Here is a 14951-nt window from a genome sequence, read left to right as displayed (position 1 = left end):
GTAGCAGACTGTCTACAAACTGTCTTGTGTGAACTGTTCACCTTCTGACATCTCAGTCTCATAGCAAAGGATCTGAATACTGTTATGTTTTTTATACACTGTCTCAGAAAAAATAAAGAGGGAACAACAACACAATGTAACTGTCCAAGTCAATCACACTTCTGTCTGAAATCAAACTGTCCACTTAGGAAGCAACACTGTCTGATTGACAATAAATTTCACATGATGTTGTGCAAACAGTTGGAAATTCATAGCAAAGGGTCTGAATAGCAGGCAATTAGCAAGACACCCCCAATAAAGGAGTGGTTCTGCAGGTGGTGACCACAGACCACTTCTCAGTTCCTATGCTTCCTGGCTGATGTTTTGGTCACTTTTGAATGCTGGCTGTTCTTTCACTCTAGTGCTAGCATGAGATGGAGTCTACAACCCACACAAGTGGCTCAGGTAGTGCGGGTAATTGCAACCCAGAGGAGCGGGTCACTGCAGCCCAGCGGGTCCAATCACTAAATACAGTGCTTAGCGGAAGTATTCATCCCCCTTGCTGTTTTTCCTATTTTGTTACATTACAACTTGTAATTTAAATAGATTTGGATTTATGTAATGGACAGACACAAAATAGTCCAAATTAGTGAAGTGAAACTTAAAAAATAACTTGGTTCAGAATTTTTACAAATAAATATAAACACAAGTGGTGCTTCCATATGTATATTCACCCCCTTTGCTGTGAAGCCCTCCCCTTTGTTATGAAGCCCCTCCCTTTTGTTGTAAAGCCCCTCCCCTTTGCTATGAAGCCCCTGTCGCGAAACGAAACCTTCAGCCCCGCCCCTTGGCCGGCAGCGGGGTGCTAGAGGTGGTTAGTGTCCCGTTCCCTGGATTGGACAGGGCACTATAGATACTTCAGGTTATCTCGGTATAACCAGGACCGCTCGCGTAGCCCTGCCTCTCTTTCTGTATCGATACGTTGTCCGCGTAGAGAGGTCTTTTGCCTTGTCACTCTCAACGGTCTCGCTCTAGCTGGGATGTGTGAACCCCACGTTTATCCGCTAGACTCTTTGTTTCACCACTAATTGATCCTTGAGTTGTTATTAAGCACTAGTCCTACCAGTCTCTATATGATCTCCCTGTGGTTGAGTGTTTCCCCTCTGTGATGTATCTAGTTTAAAGTGTGAAGACTTTTAGTCAACTTTGTCTCACTACACTGCCCGTCGGCTATGTATCGCTTGTAAAATAAAACTTAGATGGATCGATAAGACAATTAAATTAATCACTACTGGACACACCTTCCTCCTTGTCTTTTAATGGTAACTCGTTCTGTCATAGAGCATTGATCCCCGTTTCCAGTGTCCCGGTAGCGGGGAGTTGTTAACTGTCTTTGAGAGAACCTTTTACTCGAGACAAAACAAGAATACCGTTTATTTTTGAAAACACTCTGTTTTTTGTCTTTTACAATCAAACACACTTCAAAATACACAATTGGTTACTCGGTCACACACAGCGTTAATCAAAAACATGCAAATGACTTAATGCTCTTATAAAATGCCTGGTACAATGATAACACTTATCTCCATATTAAATACTTGTAATAGTTATTTAATTACCTTTGAGAGATGACGAGGAGACCCACAAGATCAGGAGCAGAGTTTCAATCGGTCAGAGTTCTGTTAAGAATTTAGGTAGGTAGCGACTCCCCTCTACTGGCTGAATTGGAGTCGGTGCTTTACTAAATTGAGAGATTCAAGTTTGGCCTGGATGGGAGAACCCGCTGGTGATTCCCTGCCCCAAATGGAATATCAAAAAGTCTGTGTCCGCAACGAGGTCGAGATGCTGAGCTCAATCGAGAGGTTCCGGAGAACTCTTCTGGATATATTTGCATCAGCACCCACGCGCCTGGCACAAAACAACTGTGCAATAGTTAAACGGTATTTCGGAGAGTCACTTCTCAGATCCAACAAGTTAGAATCTTTTAAGTAATTTGAGTCAGGTGTCAATTTACCCGAAGTCAAATGGTTGTCTAAATGAATTCAGAATTCAAGAAGTCAGCGCCAAAGTAATGGCAAATGTCTCTTTATATACCTTTTGATTCTCTGCACCCGATCCGCTGCCCCTCCCATTCCCTCAGAGCAGAGAGGGTGATGACACGTCTTACAACAGGAAATACTTTTCTTACAGTGCAAATATGGGCCTCTGTTCATGACAGTGCCCTTACTCTATCAGCAATGAGTCTATCAGCTGTTCCCATTCAGAGGTGTTTGAGGCAGAGGGTGATTCTTCCTGACACCAGTCAGGTCCAATAATTGGTTGGCTTGAGTCGTCTTCTGGTGGCTTTGCCCAATCCGGTATTTCGGTAGGCGAGGTCATCTCTGTCTCTACCCTTGGTGGGAGAGGCAGGGGAAGAGCACCAGGAGGTAGATCCATTTGGTGTTTTACTACACCCCTAAAGATCTGAAGGTAATTGGTTGCACCGGAAGTCTGCAAAGCTCCACAGCGGAGATTGTGAATACTGTATCAATACATTTTAAATCTAACAGAACCTGAAACCATTGTATTGTCTATTTTTTTGGTTGAATCGAAACAATAGTTGTTGACGACTTGGCAAATGATATATACACATACAAAACCTGCTCTTTCCATGACATAGACTGACCAGGTGAATCCAGGTGAAAGCTAACCCTAACCCTTATTGATGTCTCTTGTTAAATCCACTTCGATCAGTGTAGATGAAGAGGAGGAGACAGGTTAAAGGATTTTAAAGCTTTGAGACAATGGAGACATGGATTGGGTTTGTATTTCATTCAGAGGATGAATGGGCAAGATAAAAAATATTTACGTGCCTTTGAACAGGGGTAAGGTGGTAGGTGCCAAGCGCACCAGTTTGTGTCAAGAACTGCAACGCTGGTGGGTTTTTCACGCTCAACAGTTTCCCGTGTGTATCAAGAATGGTCCACCACCCAAAGGACATCCAGCCAACATGACACAACTGTCGGGAAGCATTGGAGTCAGCATGGGCCAGTATCCCTGTGGAACGCCTTCGACACCTTGTAGAGTCCAACACCCTGTAGAATTGAGTCTGTTCTGAGGGCAAAAGGGAGTGCAACTCAAAATTAGGAAGGTGTTCCTAATGTTTTGTACACTCAATTTACAGGCCTAAATAGTGATAAAGCATGATCATTTGCATCTGTTAAAACTACCCTTCAGAATGACTTCGATAGCAACAGTGAATCTATTTAGTTAAGTGGAGACCTTTCGACAATCTTTCTCACGATAGCTCATTGGTAATAGTCAGTGACAACTATCATAGCTATTTTTTTCCAGTAGGATGTGCTGCCAAGCCTATTGTTTTCTTTCTTCTGATCGTGGACATGACATCGATGATCTGACACTGTTTTAAAGGAACATGTTCAACTTGCATTGCATGGTTTGTTTTAGTTCAAATTTGGTTACCATGACGACAATAATATTGTGGTTTGAAATTTCACCCTCGAAACACATGGTTTCCATGTCACAATACGTTGACAAAAACACTGATTCAACTCCTCTGATGAACGAGATTAATTCCCCCAATGGAGACTTATTTGTTTTGAAGGTAGTTATTTGGTAACTCGTTCACCACTCTTCCCCGTTATGCTCTGGGCACAATTAGCAGATCAACCCATAAATAACATTTAAAATACGTCATATTTGTTTAGCCAAAATGATCTTAATTCTAAAATGCATTAAAAAAAATATACTTTTTTAAAACAATGATTTTATTAAATTAGGTGGATAAAAATAAGACAACTTTAATCTTTAATATTGTTTATATTTCCATTAACAATCCTGAACATGTGCTGTGAAAAATAAAAACAAGTGATATTAACCCAGTAAAACCTTCTTTCCTAAATACATTTGGTCTGTTTCTCACCTCACTTGATACAAGCCGTGCAAAGTTATGCCAAGGAGACCTGGAGTGATTGTTGCTTCAACTCAGTGGAAGAGATTATACTGGGTTTCTCAGCGTAGCAGTGCTGCTCTCGGATCAGTTTAGCCTTTTCTGATCATCATGAATAAGAAGGGGGGGAGGGGGGGACATCTGATTCTAGATCAGCATATCTACTCAGATGTTTTGTGAACCATAGGCCCAGGATGAAATGGTCAGCGCCGTGTTTTCTACTTGACCCTACGGCTATTTATTGAAATGCTACACAAGATTATTCTCAGCGCCATCATTCCTCCATTAAAATACACCAGCGGTTAAGACTATGGTTACATCATATTCGTTTCAGCAGTATATAGGCCTATGTTCACACATTGACCTGTGTGGCTTCAATACTTCCTAGCCTTAAATTACTCTATCGTAACATTTTGTATTATTTTCCTAGAAAATGTAAATAATGTAGGGGGAAGAAGGTTCAGGGCAATATTACCCTCCTTACAACTAGAAGTAATCATTCTATAAACACGGAATTTAGGAATTCACCCCCCAACAAAATATTTGTAGACTGTGACCATGCAAACCGAGTCCTGAATTTATCTAACATGTCAATCAATGTTGTTTTTCTCAACGGGTCCTAAACTCCTTGACTTATCTGGACATTTTCTCCTGAAAAATACTGTATGATGTCAAGGATCAATATATTCCCAAGTGTAATATGTGATGAGCATTGAACTGACATTTGGAGAACTATATTCTTTACATAACAATGTGGTATTATATTTCAGAATGCCAATAGCCATCCTTTGAGTAAAAAAATAAATAAATAATTTATACTTGAGAAAAATCGTAATAATCTGATTTGCACGGAACACAAAATGTATTTTCCTTCGTCAAACAGTAACAATTAAATTTTGTTGACAGATCATTTCTTTTAAAAGTTCTAATTAAATTCATTCTAGGATTGGGAGAAGAAAAAAAAAAAAGAGTTTGCTGCTGGGTTTTCGCATCTCATTATGGGAGGTGAAACATTTTCCAGAACACTGTCTTATTGGTCAGTCAGTTTTGAGGAATCGTTGAAGGAGTTTCTAAACGAGGAGAAACAACCCTGTTGAAATCAGACGTTCCTCGTCAAACCATTCAGCACTTCTTTCACAATCTGGCGGCGGGCGACAGAAGGGTGGTTATCATTGGATGGCTCTGGGCAGTAGAATAGGTCATAGGTCATGCTCTGAGGGGGCTGGGTGGAGCAGAGCGGAGGAGGAATGGGGACAGACAGTGGAAGCCTACGAAATGCCACCCTGTCCCCTATATAAGGGTTCTACATCGGGAACAGGGTGTCGTTTGGGACGCAGAAATCGGGTTGGTGTCACGTCACATGAAGTCCTCGTAGTCTTGTACGTAACCTCCATCGAACTCTCCGTAGTCCGATAGGTCATCCTTCATCTTGGCCTTCATTCCTCCGGCAGGAACCACGCCTTTATTTTTCTTCTTTCCTTTATTCAGCTGCTGTTAGAAATAAAGACAGATTCCTTTTGTCTTGTGACAGTAATTCATTTTATCATCATTTCCATTCGGGCCTCACTGTTTCAGTCTGTTTTCTTCCGTTTGATGCCTAATGAACATGACTGAATGCCGGTCTAAGTAGACCATGTATACTGGTGATAAATGTCTCTGTATGTAACAATTTTAAAAGCTTGCTTTTGTTTTTTTTTTTGTAAATAAAGCATGTCAGTTGTGTCACTTTTTTTAAAACATCTTTCGTCTGTCATTTTGAAAAAAAAAATGAAAAAAAAAAACCACTAACCTTTTCCTGTTTCTGTTTTTCACTTAGTAATACTGTGAGGGAGTTGCTGACTTTTTTCAAGTCTTCCACCTCCACTGTAACATAAGAGATGCACAGTTAAAACAGTATTTCATATAATACAGGAACATACTGACCGTCGAGATGCACCAATAACATTGGTTACTTTTAAAACGGTATATTATTAAATCAATACTTACATGAGAGACAGAGGTCTCGAAACAAGGACTCTAGGAAGCCGGAATAGTGTATCGAAGTCTCAAAAGGTGATATCTTGTCTTTTAACAACTTTTCAAACTCTGTGAACTCATCTTTAGAAGACGGGCTTGTAGCATCAATTCCTTTTACGTTGTTGACGACACCTGATTTGAGAAGGGAAAAAAATGATTTGAGCACCAATGATATGAAGCTTTCCACAGGCAACTGGTGTTGACAATGTCTAAAACTCTTGATACTTAAACCGGACATTTTGCAATATAAATCACAGATTCTCTGTAAAACTTTCTATTAATCTGTAATACGAGTAGATTGTCAGCCTTAAATATATATCATTCAACATACACTACATGACCAAAAGTATGTGGACACCTGCTTGTCGAACATCTCATTCTAAAATCATGGACATTAATATGGAGTTGGTCCCCCTTTTGCTGCCACAGCAGCCTCCACTCTTCTGGGAAGGCTTTCCACTAGATGTTGGAACATTGCTGCTATAACAGCCTCCACTCTTCTGGGAAGGCTTTCCACTAGATGTTGGAACATTGCTGCTATAACAGCCTCCACTCTTCTGGGAAGGCTTTCCACTAGATGTTGGAACATTGCTGCTATAACAGCCTCCACTCTTCTGGGAAGGCTTTCCACTAGATGGTGGAACATTGCTGCTATAACAGCCTCCACTCTTCTGGGAAGGCTTTCCACTAGATGTTGGAACATTGCTGCGGGGACTTGCTTCCATTCAGCCACAAGAGCATTAGTGAGGTCGGCCACTGATGTTGGGCGATTCGGCCTGCAGTCAGCATTCCAATTCATCCCGAAGGCTTTCGATGGGATTGAGGTCAGATCTCTGTGAAGGCAGTCAAGTTCTTAACACACTGATCGACAAACCATTTCTGCATGGACCTCGCTTTGTTCACGGGGGTATTCATGCTGAAAGAGCCTTCCCCAAACTGTTTCCACAAATTTGAAAGCACAGAATCGTCAAGAAAGTCATTGTATGCTGTAGTGTTGAAATTTCCCTTCACTGAAACTAAGAGCCCTAGCCCGAACCATGAAAAACAGCCCCTGACCATTATTCCTCCTCCACCAAACTTTACAGTTGGCACTATGCAGTCGGGCAGGTAGCGTTCTCCTGGCATCCGCCAAACGCAGATTATTTTTGTTGGACTGCCAGATGGTGAAGTGTGATTCAACACTTCAGAGAATTCATTTCTACTTCTCCAGAGTTCAATGGCGGCGAGCTCTACACCATTCCAGCTGACACTTGGCATTGCGCATGGTGATCTTAGGCTTATGTGCGGATGCTCGGCCATGGAAACCCATTTCATGAAGCTCCCGACTAACAGTTCTTGTGCTGACGTTGCTTCCAGAGGAAGTTTGGAACTCGGTAGTGGAGTGTTGCAACCAAGGACATTCCAGTTGACTACCTCGTGAAACTGGTTGAGAGAATGCCAAGAGTGTGCAAAGCTGTCATTAAGGCAAAGGGTGACTACTTTGAAGAATCTAAAATATATTTTGATTTGTTTAACACTGTTTTGGTTACTACACGATTCCATGTGTGTTATTTCATAGTTTTGATGGTCTTCACTATTAATCTACAATGTAGAAAATATAATTTTTCTAATGAAGAAGGACCCTTGAATGAGTAGGTGTCCAAACTTAGGACCGGTACTTTATTTGACCAAATTGAACCATGTACTTATTTGCTTACTGACCATATCATTAAGCAAAAGTTCATTTTTTCTGTACATTGAGTCATTTAGCAGACGCTCTTATTCAGAGACGTACACCTCCTCCTGTAATACAGGTCTCTTACCGAAAGCCTCCCGAGCCAATAGAAGATCAGCGTCCTCCTGTAATACAGGTCTCTTACCGAAAGCCTCCCGAGCCAATAGAAGATCAGCGTCCTCCTGTAATACAGGTCTCTTACCGAAAGCCTCATGAGCCAATAGAAGATCAGCGTCCTCCTGTAATACATGTCTCTTACCGAAAGCCTCCTGAGCCAATAGAAGATCAGCGTCCTCCTGTATGTAATACAGGTCTCTTACCGAAACCCTCCTGAGCCAATAGAAGATCAGCGTCCTCCTGTAATACAGGTCTCTTACCGAAAGCCTCCTGAGCCAATAGAAGATCAGCGTCCTCCTGTAGCTTCTTCACTCTGAGTTTCTCTGCTAGCTCATCCTCCGGCGAGAGTTCTGTTTCCTGTGATTCCTCTAACTAACAAACAAACACAAAGAAATATACTTTCAGATACAGCAGCCAATGACTTTGTTTTTCATGGACAGTGTGTGAAACCCCTTAAGGCTGATTTTAGAGGCTTAATCTGGGCCTGGAAAACCAGATGAAATACAGTTTGTTTCCTAATATGGGCCCAAACCAAAATTAAAAAGTCTCTTCTAGTGATTTAAAATTAAACATAAACTCAATTTTGATAAATACAACTCAAATAAAACAGGGAAATTAGCTTAAAGCAAAAAAGATCAAGTTTCTGCTGAATTTTGATAAGCAAACTAGCAGTGACTGTTGCAGTAGCTGGGTTGGTTATGGTGACGACCAGCCATAACGAATGTACTCCATAGCAACGACAAGAACAAAATACCCCTGTATGCAAAACACCTACTTTAACAAAACAAAAACCTACCCGCTTTCTCAGCTCTTCTTGTTTTTTCATTTGTAAACTTTCCCTTTCCTTGATTTTTTCAGCTAATTTCTTCTTTTCAGAAAGTTTTGTCTCTGCTACAAAGACAAGAGAAAAAAGAGAAGAAAAAAAATAACTATTGAGCTTGTATTCAATTAATACAGTCAGATCTCAGTGGTTCAATTCAAGTGGTTGAAAAAATACCTGCTTTTTTCTCTTCTGTCTTTTTAAATTCCTCCTCGTCATCATCCCAGTTGTCCTTCAAAACAGGAAACAGGAGAAAACAAGGTTAGGGACAAATGGACGTAAGCTTCAGAAATTCTTATTTTCATTGACGGCCTACCGGGGAACAGTTGCAACCTTTCGGTTCCGAGCCCAACGCTCTAACCACTACCTGCCGCCCCTCCACTCTAACCACTAGGCTACCCTGCCGCCCCTCCACTCTAACCACGAGGCTACCCTGCCGCCCCTCCACTCTAACCACGAGGCTACCCTGCCGCCCCTCCACTCTAACCATGAGGCTACCCTGCCGCCCCTCCACTCTAACCACGAGGCTACCCTGCCGCCCCTCCACTCTAACCACGAGGCTACCCTGCCGCCCCTCCACTCTAACCACGAGGCTACCCTGCCGCCCCTCCACTCTAACCACGAGGCTACCCTGCCGCCCCTCCACTCTAACCACGAGGCTACCCTGCCGCCCCTCCACTCTAACCACGAGGCTACCCTGCCGCCCCTCCACTCTAACCACGAGGCTACCCTGCCGCCCCTCCACTCTAACCACGAGGCTACCCTGCTGCCCCTCCACTCTAACCACTAGGCTACCCTGCCGCCCCTCCACTCTAGCCACTAGGCTACCCTGCCGCCCCTCCACCCTAACCACTAGGCTACCCTGCCGCCCCTCCACTCTAACCACTAGGCTACCCTGCCGCAACATAATCACTGGATGTTATTTGTTTACTAATGTGGTCACTAGTAAACAAAAGTCAACGTGACTAATAAGCATGGAGGTGGAAACATCATTCTTTGGAGATGCTTTTCTGCAAAGGGGACAGGACGACTGCACCGTATTGAGGGGAGGATGGATTGGGCCATGTATCGCGAGATCTTGGCCAACAACCTCCTTCCCTCAGTAAGGGCATTGAAGATGGGTCGTGGCTGGGTCTTGCAGCATAACAATGACCCGAAACACACAGCCAGGGCAACTAAGGAGCGGCTCCGTAAGAAGCATCTCAAGGTCCTGGAGTGGCCCAGCCAGTCTCCAGACCTGAACCCAATAGAACATCTTTGGAGGGAGCTGAAAGTCCGTATTGCCCAGTGACAGCCCTGAAACCTGAAGGATCTGGAGAAGGTCTGTATGGAGGAGTGGGCCAAAATCCCTGCTGCAGTGTGTGCACACCTGGTCAAGAACTACAGGGAACGTATGATCTCTGTAATTGCAAACAAAGGTTTCTGTAGCAAATATTAAATTCTGCTTTTCTGATGTATCAAATACTTATGTCATGCAATAAAATGCAAATTAATTACTTAAAAATCATACAATGTGATTTTCTGAATTTTTGTTTTAGATTCCGTCTCTCACAGTTGAAGTGTACCTATGATAAAAAATTACAGACCTCTACATGCTTTGTAAGTTGGAAAACCTGCAAAATCGGCAGTGTATCAAATACTTGTTCTCCCCACTGTATGTATGTATGTATGTATGTATGTATGTATGTATGTATGTATGTACTACTATATATAAAAATAACAATTGTCATCCTATGAGTCCCGACTGGTCCTCGCTGGACTGGGGACCACTCGGCTAAACTTCAGCTAACTGGCTAACACTGTGCACATCATCTGGGTTCTGGGTGATCTAACGTTAGTTAGCTAGGATGCGAAGAGAGGACCTCGAAATCAATTTAAGGTTAAGGTGATATTCAGAGTAAAATACAAGTTCTCGATAAATGATCTAGTGTTGTTTTGGTTGATCACTCGTCAACTGTGATGTTAGCCAGCTAATTAAGTTCGCTGGTTACCTTGATATCGTCATCCTCGTCCTCGCCTTCCCATTTATCCGCTACAACAGCCTTCTTGGTCCCGATAACAAGCTCATCCGGATCAAAAGTGTCAGCATCTAAGACCAACAATACACACATATTTTTACATACTTAAACTATCCTCTCTGATATGTGTAATTGTCAACGATTAGGTATAACTTGAATAATACGCCATTCCACACACAGGTGGATTCTTACCCCACGAATCTTCCTCCGCCATCTTGCCTGTGTGTCTGATCGTAATGAATTCCGTGTGTGTACAATCGGTAACTGGCTCTTTGGTTCCGAGAGAAAATTCACGTACATATAGGTCTGGGCTGTCGTGTGCATGCTCCCATTATTCTTGTCTGTCCAGTCATTGCTGCTTCCTATTTAGTGACAACATAGAATTAGATCAAGCCAAAAAAAATAAAAAAAATACTGTCAGTTACACATGTACAGAATATCTAAAATTATGGAAAATAAAAATGAATATCTTTCTTCATTTCACTGAATATAAGGTGATTTCATAGTCATTTTTGTGACTGGTCAGTAAAATAGACTATTGTGGGGTGCAGCTTCAGCAGTCAATTATATTGGTGTACCCGATCTACACTGAACAAAAATATAAACGCAACATGTAAAGTGTTGGTACCATGTTTCATGAAGTGAAATAAAAGATCCCAGAAATCTTCCACAAGCACAAAAGCTTATTTCTCTCTTTGTGCACACATTTATTTACATATTGTGACAATCTCTGAAACTCACTTAGATAATAACTTTGATGATACAGTGGTAGCAATACAAGGTTATAACACTTACAGAGAAGACAGAAATGCCAAAGGTGGAGGTGTGGCTGTTTTATATTCAGAACCACATTCCTGTAAAGCTTAGAGAGGATCTCATGTTAAATACTGTTGAAGTAATATGGCTACAGGTTCATCTGCCTCACCTAAAGCCCCTTCTGGTGGGACGCTGCTATAGACCACCAAGTGCTAACAGTCAGTATCTGGAAAATGAGTGTGAAATGCTTGATAATGTCTTTGATACTAACAGAAAGGTATATTTTCTGGGTGATTTAAATATTGACTGGCTTTCATCAGGCTACCCACTCAAGAGAAAGCTTCAAACTGTAACTAGTGGCTGCAACCTGGTTCAGGTTATCAATCAACCTATCAGGGTAGCTATAAACAGCACATGACTCGAATTGTCAACATGTATTGCTTTTGTCACTTCTAGGTTAGACTACTGCAATGCTCTACTTTCCGGCTACCCGGATAAAGCACTAAATAAACTTCAGTTAGTGCTAAATATGGCTGCTAGAATCCTGACTAGAACCAAAAAATTTGATCATATTACTCCAGTGCTAGCCTCCCTACACTGGCTTCCTGTCAAAGCAAGGGCTGATTTCAAGGTTTTACTGCTAACCTACAAAGCATTACATGGGCTTGCTCCTACCTATCTCTCTGATTTGGTCATGCCGTACATACCTACACGTATGCTACGGTCACAAGACGCAGGCCTCCTAATTGTCCCTAGAATTTCTAAGCAAACAGCTGGAGGCAGGGCTTTATCCTATAGAGCTCCATTTTTATGGAACGGTCTGCCTACCCATGTCAGAGACGCAAACTCGGTCTCAACCTTTAAGTCTTTACTGAAGACTCATCTCTTCAGTGGGTCATATGATTGAGTGTAGTCTGGCCCAGGAGTGGGGAGGTGAACGGAAAGGCTCTGGAGCAACGAACCACCCTTGCTGTCTCTGCCTGGCCGGTTCCCCTCTTTCCACTGGGATTCTCTGCCTCTAACCCTATTACAGGGGCTGAGTCACCGGCTTACTGGGGCTCTCTCATGCCGTCGCTGGAGGGGGTGCGTCACCTGAGTGGGTTGATTCACTGATGTGGTCATCCTGTCTGGGTTGGCACCCCCCCTTGGGTTGTGCCATGGCGGAGATCTTTGAGGGCTATACTCAGCTTTGTCTCAGGATGGTAAGTTGGTGGTTGAAGATATCCCTCTAGTGGTGTGGGGGCTGTGCTTTGGCAAAGTGGGTGGGGTTATATCCTTCCTGTTTGGCCCTGTCCGGGGGTGTCCTCGGATGGGGCCACAGTGTCTCCTGACCCCTCCTGTCTCAGCCTCCAGTATTTATGCTGCAGTAGTTTATGTGTCGAGGGGCTGGGGTCAGTTTGTTATATCTGGAGTACTTCTCCTGTCCAATTCGGTGTCCTGTGTGAATCTAAGTGTGCGTTCTCTAATTCTCTCCTTCTCTCTCGGAGGAGGACCTGAGCCCTAGGACCATGCCCCAGGATTACCTGACATGATGACTCCTTGCTGTCCCCAGTCCACCTGGCCGTGCTGCTGCTCCAGTTTCAACTGTTCTACCTTATTATTATTCGACCATGCTGGTCATTTATGAACATTTGAACATCTTGGCCATGTTCTGTTATAATCTCCACCCGGCACAGCCGGAAGAGGACTGGCCACCCCACATATGCTCTCTCTAATTCTCTTTCTGTCTCTCTCTCGGAGGACCTGAGCCCTAGGACCATGCCCCAGGACTACCTGACATGATGACTCCTTGCTGTCCCCAGTCCACCTGGCCGTGCTGCTGCTCCAGTTTCAACTGTTCTACCTTATTATTATTCGACCATGCTGGTCATTTATGAACATTTGAACATCTTGGCCATGTTCTGTTATAATCTCCACCCGGCACAGCCAGAAGAGGACTGGCCACCCCACATGGCCTGGTTCCTCTCTAGGTTTCTTCCTAGGTTTTGGCCTTTCTAGGGAGTTTTTCCTGCCCACCGTGCTTCTACACCTGCATTGCTTGCTGTTTGGGGTTTTAGGCTGGGTTTCTGTACAGCACTTTGAGATATCAGCTGATGTACAAAGGGCTATATAAATAAATTTGATGTGATTTGATTTGATGTTTTGATCACATCTTTACTAAAGCTGCAGAAAAATGCTTTAAAGCAGTATCCAAATCCATCGGATGTAGTGATCACAATATAGAAGCCACTTCTAGAAAAACCAAAGTTCCAAAGGCTGGGCCTAATACAGTGTGTAAGAGGTCATACAATACGTTTTGTAGTGATTCCTATGTTGTTGATGTAAATCACATTTGTTGGTCCGTGGTATGTAATGAGGAACAACCAGACGCTGCACATGACACATTTATGAAATTGCTTATTCCAGTTACTAATAAGCATGCACCCATTAAGAAAATGACTGTAGGCACTGTTAAATCTCCGTGGATTGATGTGAAATTGAAAAATTATATGGTTGAAAGAGATGAAGCAAAAGAAATGACAAACAGGTCTGGCTGCACAACAGATTGGCAAACGTACAGCAAATTGAGAAATCAGGTGACTAAACTGAATTTTAAAAAGAAAAAAACTACACTATGAAACAAAGATAAATGACATAAAGAATGATAGTTAAAAGCTTTGGAGTACCATAAATGAAATTTTGGGCATAAAGGCAAACTCAGCTCCATCATTCATTGAATCAGATGATTCAGTCATCACAAAACCCATTGATATGGCCAACTTCTTTAATGATTTTTTTCATTGGTAAGATTAGCAATACAGGTAGGCATAACATGCAAACAACAAACGCTGACACTACACATCCAAGTATATTTGACCAAATTATGAAAGACAAACATTGTCATTTTGAATTCCGAAAGGTAAGTTTGGAAGAGGTGAAAACATTATTGTCTAACTAAAAGCATTGTATTTGGGACACATATTTCACTAAACCTCAACTACATCTAGTAATGAATATTGTGAAAATTGAGCAAGTTGAGGAGACTAAACTTCTTGGAGTAACCCTGGATTGTAAACTGTCATGGTCAAAACATATTGATACAACAGTAGCTAAGATAGGGAGAAGTCTGTCCCTAATAAGGTGTTGTTCTGCCTTCTTAACAACACTATCAACAAGGCAGGTCCTACAGGTCCTAGTTTCTACCTTCTTAACAACACTATCAACAAGGCAGGTCCTAGTTTCTACCTTCTTAACAACACTATCAACAGGGCAGGTCCTACAGGTCCTAGTTTTGTCACACCTGGACTACTGTTCAGTCGTGTGGTCAGGTGCCACAGAGGGACTTAGGAAAATTGCAATTGGCTCAGAAAAGGGCAGCACGGCTGGCCCTTGGATCTACACAAACAGCTAACATTAATGATATGCATGTCAATCTCTCCTAGCTCAAAGTGGATGAGAGATTAACGTGATCACTACTTGTATTTGTGAGAGGTATTGACATGTTGAATGCCCCGAGCTGTGTGTTTGAACTGCTGGCACACAGCTCAGACACCCATCCATACCCCACAAGACATGCCACCAGAGGTCTGTTTAAACTACTAA

General features: G+C 42.5%; 2 protein-coding genes across 3 annotated transcripts in view; both read right to left on the bottom strand.

Moving 5' to 3' along the window:
- Positions 1-2885, bottom strand: part of LOC135508942 (secretory carrier-associated membrane protein 5) — a 28948-nt gene extending 26063 nt beyond the window's left edge. Inside the window, exon 1 of the mRNA XM_064929176.1 lies at positions 1599-2885. The gene's annotated coding sequence lies outside the window, so the exon portion shown is untranslated. The remainder of the gene's footprint in view (positions 1-1598) is intronic.
- An 842-nt stretch (positions 2886-3727) lies between these two features.
- Positions 3728-10877, bottom strand: LOC135508941 (eukaryotic translation initiation factor 3 subunit J-A-like). Of its 2 annotated transcripts, none has more exons than XM_064929170.1 (8): positions 10806-10877; positions 10587-10684; positions 8773-8827; positions 8572-8666; positions 8036-8147; positions 5915-6076; positions 5718-5791; positions 3728-5419 (listed from the first exon to the last, which is right to left on the bottom strand). In XM_064929170.1, exons 1-8 carry the CDS (start codon positions 10825-10827, stop codon positions 5285-5287), a joined length of 753 nt encoding a protein of 250 aa, XP_064785242.1. In that variant the 5' UTR covers positions 10828-10877; the 3' UTR covers positions 3728-5284. The 2 variants fall into 2 exon arrangements, with proteins under 2 accessions (XP_064785242.1, XP_064785243.1); XM_064929171.1 differs by having other exon boundaries at positions 3728-5416.
- Positions 10878-14951: the final 4074 nt, after the last annotated feature.

This window comes from Oncorhynchus masou, chromosome 22 (genome assembly GCF_036934945.1).
Source record: "Oncorhynchus masou masou isolate Uvic2021 chromosome 22, UVic_Omas_1.1, whole genome shotgun sequence".
Classification (NCBI taxonomy): Eukaryota; Metazoa; Chordata; class Actinopteri; order Salmoniformes; family Salmonidae; genus Oncorhynchus; species Oncorhynchus masou.
The sequence above is the reverse complement of the archived record's forward strand: the minus strand, read 5'-3'. Positions and strand labels throughout refer to the sequence as shown.

Excerpts from the sequence above, each read along its gene's own strand:
- LOC135508941 (XM_064929170.1), bottom strand. The coding sequence starts at position 10,827 with ATGGCGGAGGAAGATTCGTGGG. Across the intron at positions 8,667-8,772 it reads GACAGAAGAGAAAAAAGCAG|CAGAGACAAAACTTTCTGAA; the intron begins GTATTTTTTCAA and ends TTGTCTTTGTAG. Across the intron at positions 6,077-8,035 it reads ATTGGCTCAGGAGGCTTTCG|GTGTCGTCAACAACGTAAAA; the intron begins GTAAGAGACCTG and ends TTCTCAAATCAG.